Source organism: Diadema setosum, chromosome 22 (assembly GCF_964275005.1).
Source record: "Diadema setosum chromosome 22, eeDiaSeto1, whole genome shotgun sequence".
Lineage (NCBI taxonomy): Eukaryota > Metazoa > Echinodermata > Echinoidea > Diadematoida > Diadematidae > Diadema > Diadema setosum.
In genome coordinates, this window is record NC_092706.1 from 27,539,831 (window position 1) to 27,556,475 (window position 16,645).

Below are 16,645 nucleotides of genomic sequence, written 5' to 3' on the forward strand. Positions count from 1 at the left end.
TATTAACATTAAATATCTTTGTTCAGACTTTTAATTTTTTGCTAGCTTTCCATTAAAGAGGGTCACCAGCTTAATCATCATAATCCCGCCGATGTGTTTTCGGTAAATCCCGAACTTTTCCAACAACGGCAGATGATGAAACTATGCGCTATCGGAATTTTCTGTGTACAGCCCATCTGATTACTGTCCTTCAGACAGAATGAATGAACGAACGGATGGATGAATGAACGCCATACGATCAACTATGAATCTCTATGAAACCAATTCCATTTCAACAGGCGCAGATTAAGAGCTGGCTCCAGTCTGCCAGATGAATTTCGGGGAAACAAAAAGGAACTATAGCCTTCACAAAGACGTGACTACATCATGCTTAACATCAACCTCCATGATTCTAAAAAGGACCAATCTATCGACATTAAAGGGATTGTACAGTTTTGGTTAAGACCTAATTTCAGGTTTCTAACATTTTTTTTTTTTGTGAGATAATGAGAAACCTCTTATGAAATAATGAAAGAGCATGTAATTCTATGAGGAATTCAATGTTTATTTGATGAAAATTGGTTTTGAAATGGCTGAGATATCCAAAAACAGAGGGATTCTAATAAAGTGTGGAACCCACACTTTATTACGATCGCTTTGTTTTACTTTGTTTTTGGATGTTTCAGTCATTCCAAACCCGATTTTCATCAAATAAACTTTGAATTCCTCTTAAAATGGTATGTATTTATTTATTTATCTATTCACGTTTTTTTTTAAATACAGGGTAAGTCTCATTCAAGCCAGAGGCCTGCTTTTCAAGAGAGCCCTGTTCAATTCAATAGTTTATTCAATAGTTTATTTATTTCCATCATCACAAAGAAAGAAAAGAAAAAGTTGACATAATCCAAAGTGATACAATTTTTTTTTCATTTCTCTTACACTCGTCCGATAAAGGATTTTTTTCAATACAATATAAAGTATATTATACACGAATGGTGTCGTAAAAAAGAAACAATGCACTTTGTCATGGCAACAAAAATAGTAAATAATCACAATGATGGAAAACAGTGTTCCACTAAAAAAGCCACGCTTGTAAAACGTGGAACACTCGAACAAAACAACAACAGCACCAATTTGTTATACCAAATAGACATATTCATTTAAATTCTTCTATATACTATTGTACATTTTACTAATTGATATAATGATGTTGATACTATGAACAATACTTACTAGGATTTTAGGATGCAATCGTATAAACTATATAACATATCACATTTGTGGCACAGACACTATGGGGCCAGGTGTGCCAGGAAAATTGAATGGAAAAAGATATGCAATCGGCCACAAAAAAAAACATGACGACAACAACAATAACACAATACACAGAAATAACAAAATTTGAGGAAATGCACTCAGACAGATACTGGACAACGAAGAACGAGGAAAAAGTAGCAGGGAAGAATAGAGAAGGAAAAGGAGAGGGATGGAAAAGGTCTGTGGACACACTACAAAATCTCAAGGAAAAGTGAAACATGACGGGTTTTTCCATTGAACAGAATTAACTGGTATATTTAGAAAACAAATATTTTTTGAGTTTATACTTAAATGTAATTAACTTCACAGATTCTTTTAGATCATTATCTAAGCTATTCCAAAATCTGGGTCCGGTATAAACAAATGTATTTTGAGTGTGTACAGTTCTAACTAAGGGAAGATGAAATTCTTTAGATTGTCTAGTGGGATAATTATGTACGTGGCTGTTACGGTGAAATAATGAATAAAATATTTTGGGTAGATGATTGCAGTTGTAATTAAACATAAATTGACCAAGTTGTAACAAATACAACTCATTTATTTTCAGAATTTTGTGCTCAAGGAAAAGCTTGTCAGTATGTGCTCGGATATGAAGGTTAAAAACGATTCTGAGCGCCATCTTTTGCAGAAGAAATACCCTGTTGGTATGCTCTGTACTATATCATAAGTATTTTCTTGGTATTTTGCAAACACTTAAAAGCCCGATTCTCATCTCCACCAATACTGTACCATCCCTTTAAAGAACAGAATTGAAATGGAATTAATTGGATTAATTGGATCGCGGCATTATCCAATCAGACGACCCTGTCACGTGATACTGTGACGCAAACGTTAGAGGAAAGCTCAGCATAGAGCAATAACCCTCGCAAGGGGGATTCTTGCTGAACCTTCTTATGGTGCCCAATAGGTTGTCATGACAATACTTCTGAACTTCGGACAGCAGAAAATTATAGGCGCGACAGAGAAAGAAAACAACACAATTGCAAATTTGAATTTGCTATGACAACACTGGCACATCCAGATATGTAACAAACGATTCGCGTCACTGTAGTATGGTAGGCAGGTATCTTAATCCGTTCCATCCTGAATTCTGAAATCCTAATAGATTTAATACACAGGCTACCAGGGCCCTGTTATATAAAGCTGTTCGTAAAGTTACAAACAACTTACGAGCTACTGGTGATCAGTTCTGATGTGCTATGCTTATCAGAATTTCCACAATTCAGCAGAAGAACTGATCACCAGTCGCTCGTAAGTCGTTCGTAACTTTACGAAGAGCTTTATGAAACACCTCCAGGTTCCCGAATAGAAAGGGTTAAGTAGTATTGGAGACACAACGGAAAAGATCCAGTAATGGTTGAGGCATGGAGGGAGGGGTGTGAGCAAATGAGGGGTGAATATTATCGGTGTAATGTGCTCAACAACAATGATAAGATAGGAAGAGAAATATCCCCGTTTTTCTACAAAGTTCAACACGAATTCAACTTCAGCGAAGTTTTAAAGTATCAATCAAACTTTGCAGGAGAGAACTTTAATCATACACTTAAAAAAGAAAAGCTAACAAAATTGTCTTTGCCATAAGGAAGTTTCCAAACGAAGTATTGTGCTCCTAATGTAGTGCTTGCCATTCCAAGTCTCGGCCTTTTCATTTCAGTCTTCCCACCGGAGACACTTGCCCCTTCCCAGCAGCCAAAATGAAAATGGGAAATAATTGCACTCTCCGCAGACATGAAAGAAACCTGGATTATTTCTGTTAACCAGCCTGAACAGAGGAGACAAAGATTTCCCATTCAAGAAGAGACGATCGTAAAAACGGGTGCACACAATGGGAGATAAATTCGATCGTCGCTATAATAGTCCATTCCCCTTCCCAGTCTGTAGAACCAATGCATGGAATATAATATTTTATCTTCTCCGCTCTCCCTTTGCACCCCCCCCCCTCTCTCTCTCCCTCTCTCCTCTAATATCTTTTATTTTTCTAATAGTTTTTTTTTTTTTAGTTTTTTTTTTTAGTTTTTTTTTTTTTTTTTTTAGTTTTAGAGGGTATGATAACATGATCACATCCATTATTTCCTCGCCCATGCCTTTCACATAAAACTCGACCTCTACCTTCGCGAGCTTGGTTTGTGCTGCGATCATGGGATGGTTCTAGACTTGACAACTTTGTTCTAGACTTGACAACTTTGTGGTAAGAAGACGTGCCTAGCAGTAAGTCACCCATTTGCCATATTCACCTATTTTATACATGCTTATAAATTCATATGGATACGTAAGAGAGAGAGAGAGAGAGAGGGAGTGGGGATGAGAGATGGACTGATCGTTTTTCGTAAATTGATATCATGGATAGTGGTAACGATATAAAGGCAAATAATTACACTAAGAATAAGACCTTAAAAGCAATGTTAAAATCAGTCTTTATCAATCTACCTATACGCAATGATGTTTCTCCAGCTTTTTCTTTACATATCCAGGATTGATTACTGAGTATATAACTCTATTCTTATATATGACATATATCATCATAAAATATTCATAATCTATAATCGAGCTGGCTACGGTAGATTTTGTAAATAATAGATAAATTTAGATATGCAAAATGATTTCGGCATTTTTTTTTTTTGCGTGATCTAGGCATTACAAGCACCGCTTTTCAGTAGAACACTCTCTTTGTTACTTTCTGTAACCATTGCACAGTATGCACTGTTTTGATTTATTGCTTCAAAATATGGGACTTATTAATGTATACTTTGTATTTGTATTACATTTTTGTCTGGCAGAAATAAAACAATACAAATAAAATGAAACTTCAAAAATAAGCACTGTCACAGGTTTCAAATAACGAACAAATGATGATCGTGTTCAGAAAAAAAAAAATGTCAACTGATGATTAATATCGGACATGACCTGGAGCAAAATTCACAGCAAGATAATTAAGCATGCATAAGTCAAGCATGCATCGGGGTCATCTCACTAGACCGACACCCACGAGCTATACAGCCCACGAATTCGACTTTGAAAACAGGTCCATGAGTCATACAGCTCACGAGTCAGACAGCCCATGAGTTCGACACTAGGCAAATAAAGCCCATAAGTTCGACACGAGGTAAACATAGCCCACGAGTTCGACAGATACAACACGGGGCTTAATGTGTCTGTCTCGTGGGCCTTGTGAGCTTAGTGTCGAACTAATAGGCTGTATGACTTGTGAGCTGTATAACTCGTGGGCTGTATGACTCGTGGGTGTCGGTCTCGTGACGTGCACCCGCACGCATCTGCCCACTGTAAGTCACGATTGATAGAAACAAAGTCTTTTTTTTTTTTGAATTACATTCTGACGCAGACGACAGCATTTCACTGTACACCAGAAGTAATTCTTGCGTTATCTTTTAAGGGAGAATGAGGAAGAGGAAAACTCTTGGGAACGTTGGGGAGAAAATGCAGGATTCATCTTTTAAAAATTCGTGTGAAATGAAAACCTCCCGTACTCACATGAACAACAATGTGAAGTCAGCCTTTGAAAAAGTAGGGAGAATGTGACATAAATTCCGTTCAGGGAGTTCCTATTTTCAGACATCGATTAAAAAGAGAAGAAGAATAGTTGTTTCCGTTCTAATTTCTGTTTTCATATCATATCTGATATCCCTTGCCAGGTGGTTCGTACACACCATCCATCACGCCCCATCTGTTTTCCACAGACAGTATTAAGAGGGGCAAACTGCAGTTTGGCTTACAGAGGGGAAGGGGTAAAAAGGGGGGGGGGGGGATAAAGAGATTTAGAGAGGGGTGGAGTAGAAGAAAAGGACGAGGCGGAAACAATGTGACAGATATCATCAATTCCCATGTGACGGCTCAAATAAAATCCGGGCTATTCACAAAGGCGGGAAATTACTTATTTCTTATCGTCCTATTTCAGAGCGCTTGAGATCCAATCACACACTATAAAAGCTTGCCGAGTGAGGGTTTATCTCCCATAATTGGCGGTTTTTTTCAAGAGGACCAAAAAAAAAAAAAAGAAAAGAAGAGAGAAATGTCGTCACATAACGAGGTGTTGAAGAATAGAATGGCTCTTCAAGCAGTTAAGTAATGTAAACGGTTCAAGCCGAATGACGGATGTGCAGATCAAAATCTATGGTTTCGTCGTGAATTTTGCTTCACACAAACCAGATAAAATATTTGCTTTCCCCAATCGATTTTATCTCACTTACCTATGTACACCTGACACCCCAAAACCGCTTACGTCTTTTTCGTGCAAAGCTATTTTTTTAACGATCTTTTGCGTGGAACCCAGCGTGTACCCATAATTTCAATGCATTACAATGACACTGCTAAAGTTACAATTCAACGCATTGTGCCTTTTGACAGTGATGTATGGAACGCCTGAGGGTAATATTTTGTGAATGAAAGTTAGCTTCCCATAGAATGGCACGAATAAAACGACCTTGGCAAAGCAATTCTCACATACGGCACCAGGGCATGTGAGACGGCATACGAAAGGGCATGCCCTGCACACACGTCTCCATCGAGTTCGTTTAGCTAGCTCTTCCCTTCTCCTCGGTCATGTATATTCCGAAAAGATTTGTATATTATGCGGACAAAATTTTCTACAAATATTTGGTCAATGAGCCATCAGAATGATTATTCACGACTGCTTCACGCACGTCAGAAAGGCAACAACAGAGCTCAGAAAATACTTGTTGAGGAGCAAATGTTTGTCGAGATAAATTTAACTTGAAACCTACGTTTCTTTAGAATCACTGATGATATTAGCAGAACCCATAGTGAAATAACAAACAAATAAACAAACAAACAAAGAAACAATGATTGGTACAGACTTTTCTTATCTAATTATAGCCACCTGCTACGTAGTGTTAGGTGTTCAGCGTTAAGTCCTCCAATAACAGTGGGGATTTCATAATATCGCGCTGAACGGGTTAAACCTATTTTAGCTAAAGCTCTTTATATCTGAGTAGGCCTATTACATTTATGAAAGAATAGTGTTCACCATTTATCATTTGAACAATGCATTTCCACTAGCTTCTCGAATAAAGATATAACAAGTTACATTTACTTCTTGTCACCATTGCGAAGAATACAACGTTTCCATCATCATGTTAGATAACAATTCGTTCTTATATAATTTGTAATAAACTTCATGATTTGTACTTTTTGCGAAATGTTAATAATATGATTTGTCAAAAAAATGATTACTTGGGATCTGTATTACCTTTAGTTAATAGAAATAAACCGCATTTAAATTGAAAGGAATTGAAGCCATTTTGAAGAAAGAGATGGTATAGTCTTTGTATCAGGTGGATGTTATTAACTATTACCATGCTATTTATGATAATTGCATTATTGTGTCAGGACGTTGTACAACCGGAAGTGACTCGCATCGGATCGATTAACACGTCATTTGTATAAAATTTAAGAAATAATTTTATGGACCAATGAATCGATATACTTACTTTCTACACATCTTGGACAGCATTCTCCAGTTGGTCTCTTCAGTTCAAAGTTCTGGGTAAAAAAAAAAGTTTGAGACAAATAATAAATGACATGGACACTCTAAACCAAAACAAAATAACATGAGGAGGGAAATATGACATGGAACAAAACGTTCATCGACAGCAATTATGGGTACGGCTATTTCATTTTGTATTCTATCAGAAAGACCTAGATACTAGCTTTTGCCATGATTATAGTCATTATTCTGTGCAGCATGACCAAGTACCAGACATTGTTATTCCTGTTTGTCATGACGTCACTAGTCACGTTCCACTTGCAGTTTATTCCTATCACGTGTCTCGTCGCATCATTGTTACGTATCTTTCTTTATGAGGAGAGTCCTTTGCAATGCAGTATTATGATGAATTCGCAAGTTTTCCGATTCATGTATTTGCACAGGCAATGATACAACTATTGCTTGCAAGGACAGCTTGTAAGAAATCATACCTGTCGCGTGGTTTTATTGTAATTCAGAAGGGGTATCTAAAATGTGTTGCATGGGGCAAAAAAGAAAAAAGAAAAAAAAAGAAAACTTCCTTCTTTCAAACGCCATCACATTCCGCTTTTAAACAAATCTTGGCACCTATCGAGAAGTCCATTCATAATGGACCCCACTCACAAGCTCTGCTTCTTGGGGACTCATATTCATTTGCTTCATGTTCATTCATAACTGTGGCTATGTCTGGTTTTCAATAAATTGAATTGTATTGAATTAATTGCTTATGAGAGATTTTTTTTTTTTTTTGCTTCAAAGAAAAAAACCAAACAAAACAACTGTGCCGTACCTTCGGAACAAAATATAAGAAAACAACCACCCGTCTTTTTTTCTTAATTCATTTATTGGTATCTCGTTGTTTGCGATGAGGGAAATTCAAGTAAGATGAAGGGGTGCCAATTCGTTTGGTATAAATCTCAGTCATGTCGAAACTGATTCATATACTGATTAGCATAAGCGTATCAGACTTCAGGAATCACAAAATGCATTCTGATGACAATAAAGCGTTGGTATAGTAAGGGGAGGTTTGGTATCGTCGGCAGGTTGAATCTTGACGCAAGAGAACCGTGAAAGGTTTTGTTTGTCGCGTCAGTCGAGTGGTGGCTTTGCTTCCTTCGACTGTGTATGATTTGGTCCGGAAATAAACATAACATATACTCTGTATGTCTACGTTTGTAACATTCTAGCCTGGAGCGTTGTGTAGCGTTTTCATTTGTGTCTATTCCCATTGCTAATTGGGGTGCTTGAAATTTAGGGCAACCGGGCGGATACTTCGTCCGGCCTTGGCCCAAAAAACGGTAGAGCGAGATTCGCACCCCTGATGGCGCCAAGAGACGCGTCCCAAAAATCGGGACCAGGGGTCGTCAAACTCTCAGAAGGTTATCCCTATTACAGGTACAGGATTCCACCTCAAGACTGCATGCTTAAACCTCTTAATGGTCCACCAGCCTAAAATCCTATTAACATGGTGTACAACTATGGTTTGTTAGGAGTTCAAAATCCGTTGCCAGCTTTCTAAGTAAGATAAAACGCACACAAATGCACTTAATCATGTCCTATACAGTGTACATATTTGACATACTTGATGTTAACACTCACCAGCATGGACAAAACAAACTCCATCACTGTTTGGATGATCCGGCGGCTAATGAATAAACACTTTCGATTAGCTAATTGATACAGGTTAGACATATCCAGCATTACTAACCAAATGGCTATGTCACATAGCCCCACATTACGAAATATTGCCTATCTTACTCATTTACTACAGTAGTATCATCACTGCTGTTATCATTATCATTATCATAATTGCTTTAACAATATTAGTAGTAGTATCGTTATCATTTTATCATTAATTTTGGTATTAATGCTGTTATTGTTATCATCATTATCATCATCATGATCAACATCATAGATCTATGATTATTCACATTATATTCATCATGATCATCATCTATTACCATTATTATTAATTGTTCGCAGACACTTCCTTTCATATCTGTTTGGCACGTCCAACACAGACAATTCCCACACTCCATTCGAAAGGAACAAAAGGACATTGTTCAATGCGCACCCAGAATTACGTAATTTTCCTTACACCCGCTGTACTGTGACAGACAACAGAGAACCGGAAACATCTCCAGTTCACGTGAGTTCCAATGTGCTTGGGGAATCCAATAACAATACTTAAAAACCATTTCAAATCCCCTATGTCTTGGAATCGATTCAAGGACAAACCCAGAGAAATTCAATTGATTTTTCTTCTCTCTTTTGCTTTAAAGCAAGAGCAGTCAAGCAAGTCTAAACTGAGGTTAATAGCTACACTGCTCGGACTCTTTTCTACGGATTGCATTTATCGTTTTCCTCGGTAGCCGGGGCCCTGGGTCAAAACCATGTAAACCAAAATAATATGCTGATACAAGAATATGTTTCTCTCATGTTTTCTCTGTCTCTGTTTCTACCTATCTATCTATCTGTCTATCTATCTATCTATCTATCTATCTATCTATCTATCTATCTATCTATCTATCTATCTATCTTTCTATCTATCTATCTATCTATCTATCTATCTATCTATCTATCTTTCTATCTATCTTTCTACCTATCTATCTATCTATCTATCTATCCATCCATCTACATATCTATCTAACTGTCCATCCATCCATCCATCTACCTATCTATCTATCTGTCTATCTATCTATCTATTTATCTATCTATCTATCTATCTATCTATCTATCTATCTATCTATCTATCTATCTATCTATCTATGATATGTGATGGTGATGGTGATGGTGGTGGTGATGTTGGTGGTGATGGTGATGGTGATGGTGATGGTGATGGTGATGGTGATGGTGATGGTGATGGTGGTGGTGATGGTGATGGTGATGGTGATGGATCTATCTGTCATCTATGCTGACGTTAGCTGCAGAATATTATTCATCCCTATTATTCTTCATCTTCGGACGCAGCATTTGCCCGAATGCTCTTCACAAAGATTTGCTTGCAGTGAGCAAATAAGATTGATTTCAGAATTATCATTACATATCTAATTACTATTTTCATCATGTAAATAATGGATGTGTCTGTCGTAATTGATGGGATGTTTTTTTTTTTTTTTTTTGTTGGAAAACGCCTTTTATTTCTTCTGTTCATGTCAAACGATTGAGCAAGTTCTTATAGTTCTTAAAACCTTACAAAGGGCTCTAATAAAAGAAAACTATATCAGTACATTTGGTGCAAGTACTTTGAAAGAATGTTTTCTGTACTGGCTCTACATTTAAGAAAGGTCTTACTTAAATTTTCACCAAAAAATGTTGAAAACTATGACTTCTCATTCGCCATTCTATCAAACTGTTCATTCACAAGTCAGCGTATAATAGCTTGGAATGTCTAAAATGTACACATATGAATAATTATATCAGATGAATATCATGTATCAAAAAGCTGGCATAAGTACAAGCTAACTTAATTTGCATCATGTTCCTTATTTTCTGCCTAATCTATTTGCAATATCTGATAAATCGACTCATATTATGTTTTAATGAACTTTCTACAGAGAAATGTGTCTCAATCGAATGACACGGTGTTGATGTGGCCTGATTCTTTGCAAAAGGTGAAACTAATGTGTTTTGTTCATTGACCATTTGTTTACAGCTTGCTTGGGCATAATCGCCTTTTTACCGTTATTGAGCTAGAACGACTGGTCGCCAGATTGTCCGCGCCGCTGTACACGTGACTTTTTTTTTTTCCTTGGGCAGCGAAAATCGCTACTTACTGGATGCGTGGTTGCCCAAACAAAACCCATGGTATATTGATTTGTATGGGTTCTGTATGAGGCAATGTCTCGCTTTAAGAACACCATTCTCACATCCGACTGAAGACAATGTTGCAACCCGCGAGGAAGTGCATGCATTTTATCGGCTTAGCGTTAGCGATAAGTTTGACTCGATGTGATCGATTACAAATTCACACACTCAACACAACACAACACACAGTAACATCGCAAACACGTAAACTCACTAACACATGTCTGTGACAAAGTGACTTGGAACAATAAAGCCCTGCCTGCCTGTCGTATCGGTACAACGATTTTTTGGAAGTGTATGAAAACAAAGGGTGAAATGACTTGCAAATCCAGAAAATCGGATCAATCTTTGGATTACCAGGGTAACGGTCATTGATGGGAAATGATAGGTGTTCTATCAACACTCATATCGTCTGAGAATGGGAGCTGACTTGCCAGCTCTGTGGCTCAATTTGGCTAACTTTGATAGATAGCATCAATAGCAGCCATTGCTACCCGGAATGTTACGGGACTTAAGGTTTTTCTAGTTCAAGGACTATGTCTTGGTTGAATAAAAACGTCTGTGTCTGTTTGTTAGTTTATCTATTTGTTGGTCGAAAAGAAAATGTTCTTATAATTATTTTGAAAGTATTCTTAGAGACCGCGACACACGCACAGACATAAACACACCCAGAACACACCCAGAACAAGTTTAATTAAAAGTAGGTTTCAGTGGGAACTAAAGGTCGTGTAAAAACAAATAATAAAAAAAATGATTGTGATAAAGAATGTGATGAGACTAGCTAAAAGAGAATTGAGGTCTAGGTGGGAGAAATTGAGATCGTGTGAAGAAGAAAGAGATAATTTGAGATGCCCTGGGTGGGTATGACAAATGATCCAGTCAGTTCTTCTTCGGGTTTTTTTTTTTTTTCTCAAAAAGATGCAAACTAAGGAAAGTCAATAGCTCGATGTGGCGGGATGACAACGCCTATGGGGGCGAGTAATTTCATGGATTGATTAGGCGTTGTTGTGAGGTATTGAGTCCCGGAGCAGTGTTCATTTTCAACCCTTCGATTCGGCCTAGTTGCGTTCGCCCCCATCCGACCCAGTGACTCACCGACTCGCATGTCAGGTTTCTCGCACACTCCTCGACACGACAATGAACGACGCCATCGTTACAGCTGCAGAATTCACACACGGTTTGGTGCCATACGTCACCATCCTTGGATGGGAGGAGAAAAAAGAAAATGATAGCATGAGATCACAGCAGTCGATGTCAGTAATTTCGCTTAGACAGAATGATGCTGTCATAGAAACGTATAACTTGCAAACACAGCAAATCGCAAAAAGTAATTGTCGCAAAGAATGCGTCATATAATCATAGCACTATACATCACCAATGATGCTGATAATGGTGTTGCAAAAACTGGCAATGATAATGATTATGATGATGATGGTGACTGTCGAAAAGATGAAAAAAAAAAACAATAATGGTGATGGTGATGCCAGTCATGGTGTTGATGATGGTGAAAGTGATGGTGATGGTGATAGTGATGGTGATGGTGATGAAGATGGTGATGAAGATGGTGATGGTGATGGTGATGGTGATGGTGATGGTGATGGTGATGGTGATGGTGATGGTGATGGTGATGGTGATGGTGATGGTGATAGTGATGATGGTGATGGTGATGGTGATGGTGATGAGGGTAGTGATGGTGATGGTGATGGTGATGGTGATGGTGATGGTGATGGTGGTGGTGATAGTTGTGGTGGTGGTGGTGGTGGATACGGTAATAATATCAACGAGCATGGCTGCATTGATTATACAAGCTAGCATTACTAAAGGATGATATTGATGTCGACATTGAGTTCTTGTTCGCAGTTGGAGCTCGTTTTCTCGTGTCAACACATCAAAGACACTTCACCTGAAAGCTAGGGATGAAATTAGGCGTGTTTTTCAACACAGCTCGATTTCATCTATAACGGTAAAGAGATACGAAAAGTAATATGCTGCAGATTTCTTTAATTGCTGTCAACATTTTACGTTGAACTACTGCTTGAGGAGAAGACACAGATATAATATAGACAGAGGGAGAAAGTGGGAGATACAGAGGTAGATAGATGGAGATGAGAAAGAAGAGGAGGACGAAGAGACTAGAAACACATAGGAACATACGACGCTACTGCAAATGAAGATCTCAATTAGGATGATAGATCGCTTCATTGCGTAGTCTCATGATCCTAATGCCGCTTGATGTTACTGTCTACGCGCGTCGGAGCATTATCCTGTCCCCACCTGATATTTGGTCCCATTGACTTCGCAGACGAGGGGCTCACATCGCGGGCAGCAGTCCCCTTCCTCGTGCACTACGTGGCCGGACGGACAGTTCAGAGCTGACGGACACGTTTCCCGGTGACACATGACCGTCGATTCCTGTGCACGACAAATAGGACGAGAAATGTAGGCCACTTAGGGTAATAATTGGATTGATATTAGCCTGTGTCACTCAAGTGTTGCACCATAGATACATCGGCACACACAGAGACATAGACATATTAATATGTCTATTCTTCTTTATTGAATATACATACATGCGGTTGAATATGAAATTATGTGTTCTAATTACAGAATAGAGATAGATACGCTTAATAGCTGAGGATGACAGAATGGTTGTGAAATCTGGTAAATGTGTCATTTCTTTTGCTTCTCACACCATCCATGTTCATCCTGTTACCACTTTCGTCAGTGAATCAATCTCTGTTTTTACTTATGCAAAATTTAATCTCTTTAAGAGACTGTGAACAGGGTGTTGAAAACTCGTAGTGTTGCCAATTTACGGCTTCGAGTGGGAATACGTATCGCTTTCATCGATAATTATTTAAGTGTTGACCACAGGTGGTAGTCATTACAAAGAAGCATAACTTGATATCTTATTAACTGACAATTTCCAACGATGAGGTGACGCCGACACGAAACATGTTTCAAATGTTGTTGACTCAAGTTAAACCCTGCATCTCAAATACACAGGGGGAATAACAAGTTGACAGGTCGCCCATTCAAATTCCTCAAGATACGGTGGGAGAAGAAAACAGGACAAAAGAAGAATGTAGGCAACAAGCCACGGCAAATTACTATCAGCGCTGAAACTCATCGGTTGCGAAACTGCTCGTCTTCCGCTCCAGCGCGGAATCTACACTCGGAAAGAGAGCGCGCTGAGTGATCCCATTGCGTTTTGCACTAGGGCTGAGAATCGCGCCCCAGCATTCAGAGCAGAACACTGAAGTCGACTCTTAAACAGTGATTTCTATGATATGTACTTTCTAGATCGGTTACAGCGAAACGTCTTGAGTTAAACATATCTTCTTTTTTTTTCCATTGGGAGCAGTGATTAAAGAAAATCGAGTTATCACATTTGATGCATATTGGTGTAGAACAGTTGTATCACAAAACATCCTGCCGTAATTATAAAGATTTCGCAATAAAGCATAAAATATAAGGATTAACTATTTTTTTTTCTCAACAAACTGTTGACGTTTTAATCCAGAGAATTTTTATCATAGCTATTGTTCACATTTTGTATATTTCATAACATTTCATAACATTTAACATTGATTAGACTGACTGACATTTTCACATTGGTTGTTTCTTTCCCTGCCTTCACATTGTATAACTATTTTTAAGCACTAAAGCTGGGTTTTTGTTTCATCTGCAAGTGATAAATAATGCCTTTAGAAGAAGTCCAGGTGATTTCCATAATTTCACATCACGAAGTACGTATATTGGCAGCTCCAAAACATGTTTAGAGAAACCAATATTCTGAAAAGAAAAACACCAAACAAATTACACTGAACGAGGTGAGAGCTTTACGATAAGAATGCACCATAAGAATGTATGAGTAGGAACCTCAAACAGCAGTGGGATTCTATTACAATACCGCTTGGTTAAATCATTAGGTCACCTGTGTAGAATTTATGCATCTTTTCTTCTTTTGTTCTGCTTCCTCGAAACCCCACTCATTCATTCCTATGGTGAGGCTGCTATGTCACCATCCTTGTTCATTGTGATTCGTTAAATTTTGAAAACATTCTTATTCCTTTGCAACTGATTGACAAATTGCCCTACATCGACGTAAATAAGCACTTAATTGATCAGTGTTTTAGTAGTAGCCATGATAAAAAATCATGGGCGTACATACTCGAGCAGGATTCGAACCTACGACCTCCTGATCACCGGACAGGCGTCATCTCCACTAGATCACCGAGCTTTCGCCCGACAGCAAGTGTTGGTTCTAATCCTTATAGCATGCAGCGGGTACTGCTTTGTTATTCAAATTCATGAAATTCCACATCCCAATTACTATAAATTCTCAAGCTCTGTAGGCCTACCCAGTACAATTATAACCAGTTCCTAACTGTTTAAATGTAAGAGTCTTAAAATCAGCCGGAATTCTCCTTTAACAGGACTTGCTTTGACAAGCTGTAGGCTCTTGCTTTGATATTGTTTTTTAACTTTTACAAGGTCGCTTACATGGTGGCCATCCCTCAGGGCTCCACGGGAGGATTACTACTCAGAAAAGGGAAATACTCTGGGAGAAGAAATTATGATATCACTCAATACGACGAACCGAGACCGTTGGCTGCGGTTAGTCATTTTCATATCCGACGTGATAATTGACGTATGGGATTATGATCATCCTACGTTGTTTCGATGCCCGGGGCTAACGTTTAGGGTGCGGGCTATGATATAAGGAAGGATGGTACTTATAAAGAAGTTGTTTTGGAAACAATTCGTAACGTAAGAGCAGAATGAAGCAAGGATTAATTCATTCAGGGGAATTATTACATCCAACAGAATTGCGATGGCCGTTACATTGCAGGAGAGAGAGAGAGAGAAAAAAAAAGAAGGAGAAGAAGAAGAAGAAGAAGAAGAAGAAGCATGCCTAGACCACGTTTTATGGACATCAGTTCCGTCAAATGTGTAATTGGTCACTCAGTGTAGAGTGATGACCTCGTTGATTTGACGATTAGTCCTTAACTGTAAGATTTCATTTTGGATGAATCAATTTCATTTAAGAAATCGAAGCATTATGCAAACGCACCGAATTATCATAGTTGCATAGTTGCAGTGCACTCCCGTTACATGTATAACGAAAAAAGTTAGAACAACATTCCAGTTACATCGAAGTAAAAAAATCAGGCTCCAACGTTATCCACTCTATGTCTCCCCCCCCCCCTTCATATTGTGTATTTGTTCTGTTATAACGAAATTTCGATATAACCAAAGAACTTTACTGGTCCCGAGGACTTCGTAATGAGTAGAATCGACCGTTTATCAATCAAAAAGAACTACGTAGCGTCCCCTACTTTCATTGAAATTAACATTCTCAGCGACACTTTTCTTCTCTTCGAGGCAAGAGACAGTGCAACACTGTCTTTATTTCCAATTGCAACTCATTAGACTTCAGGTTTATAGGTCCTTGTAGTGGAAGTGTGATGGCCCGAAGCCCAGAAGATTGTAACGCTGAAAATAAAATTATTATTATTTTTTTTTTTACATTCATTATTCTTTTTTATCATTTCGATAAGATTAAATAATCAGCAATGAAGTGATTATATCAATGGCATTATCGTACGCCTTCGCTATGATACCATAAGTGCATGGAGCTTACAATTAATTTTGAATACGACTCCATTTTTCTCCCAGGATGCGTTGCGCGGAGGATTTCCTGTTCCTCCGAGACGTTTTCTTGATGAATCATCTTATGCTTAGAATGTGGATGACCAACGTCTTTTTATTGTAATTACTATAATCTCAGTCTAGGTCATGCGTTCCAGCGGATTACGAGTTTGACCTACTAATCCGACCTCACCTGCCAAATGAATTTTTATACAAGTTAACTTACGCACGCGCACACACACAGCATTATACGTACACTCGTGATACACAGAAACACGGTCGCGCGAACTCACACAAAGCTGTAAACTGAATTGAAGGGGCACGTCGCCTGGCGGTCAAGTACCTGCTTGCCATTCTGCTTACGTCACGCCTCGCTCGTACACCTGA

General features: G+C 38.4%; 1 protein-coding gene across 1 annotated transcript in view; it reads right to left on the reverse strand.

The window, feature by feature from the left end:
- Nucleotides 1-16,645, reverse strand: part of LOC140245272 (BMP-binding endothelial regulator protein-like) — a 157,470-nt gene that overhangs the window by 4,279 nt on the left and 136,546 nt on the right. The window contains exons 10-12 of the mRNA XM_072324856.1: nt 12,878-13,015; nt 11,699-11,803; nt 6,762-6,813 (exon numbers count right to left, since the gene is read on the reverse strand). Coding sequence (XP_072180957.1) covers nt 6,762-6,813; nt 11,699-11,803; nt 12,878-13,015 — 295 coding nt within the window. The remainder of the gene's footprint in view (nt 1-6,761; nt 6,814-11,698; nt 11,804-12,877; nt 13,016-16,645) is intronic.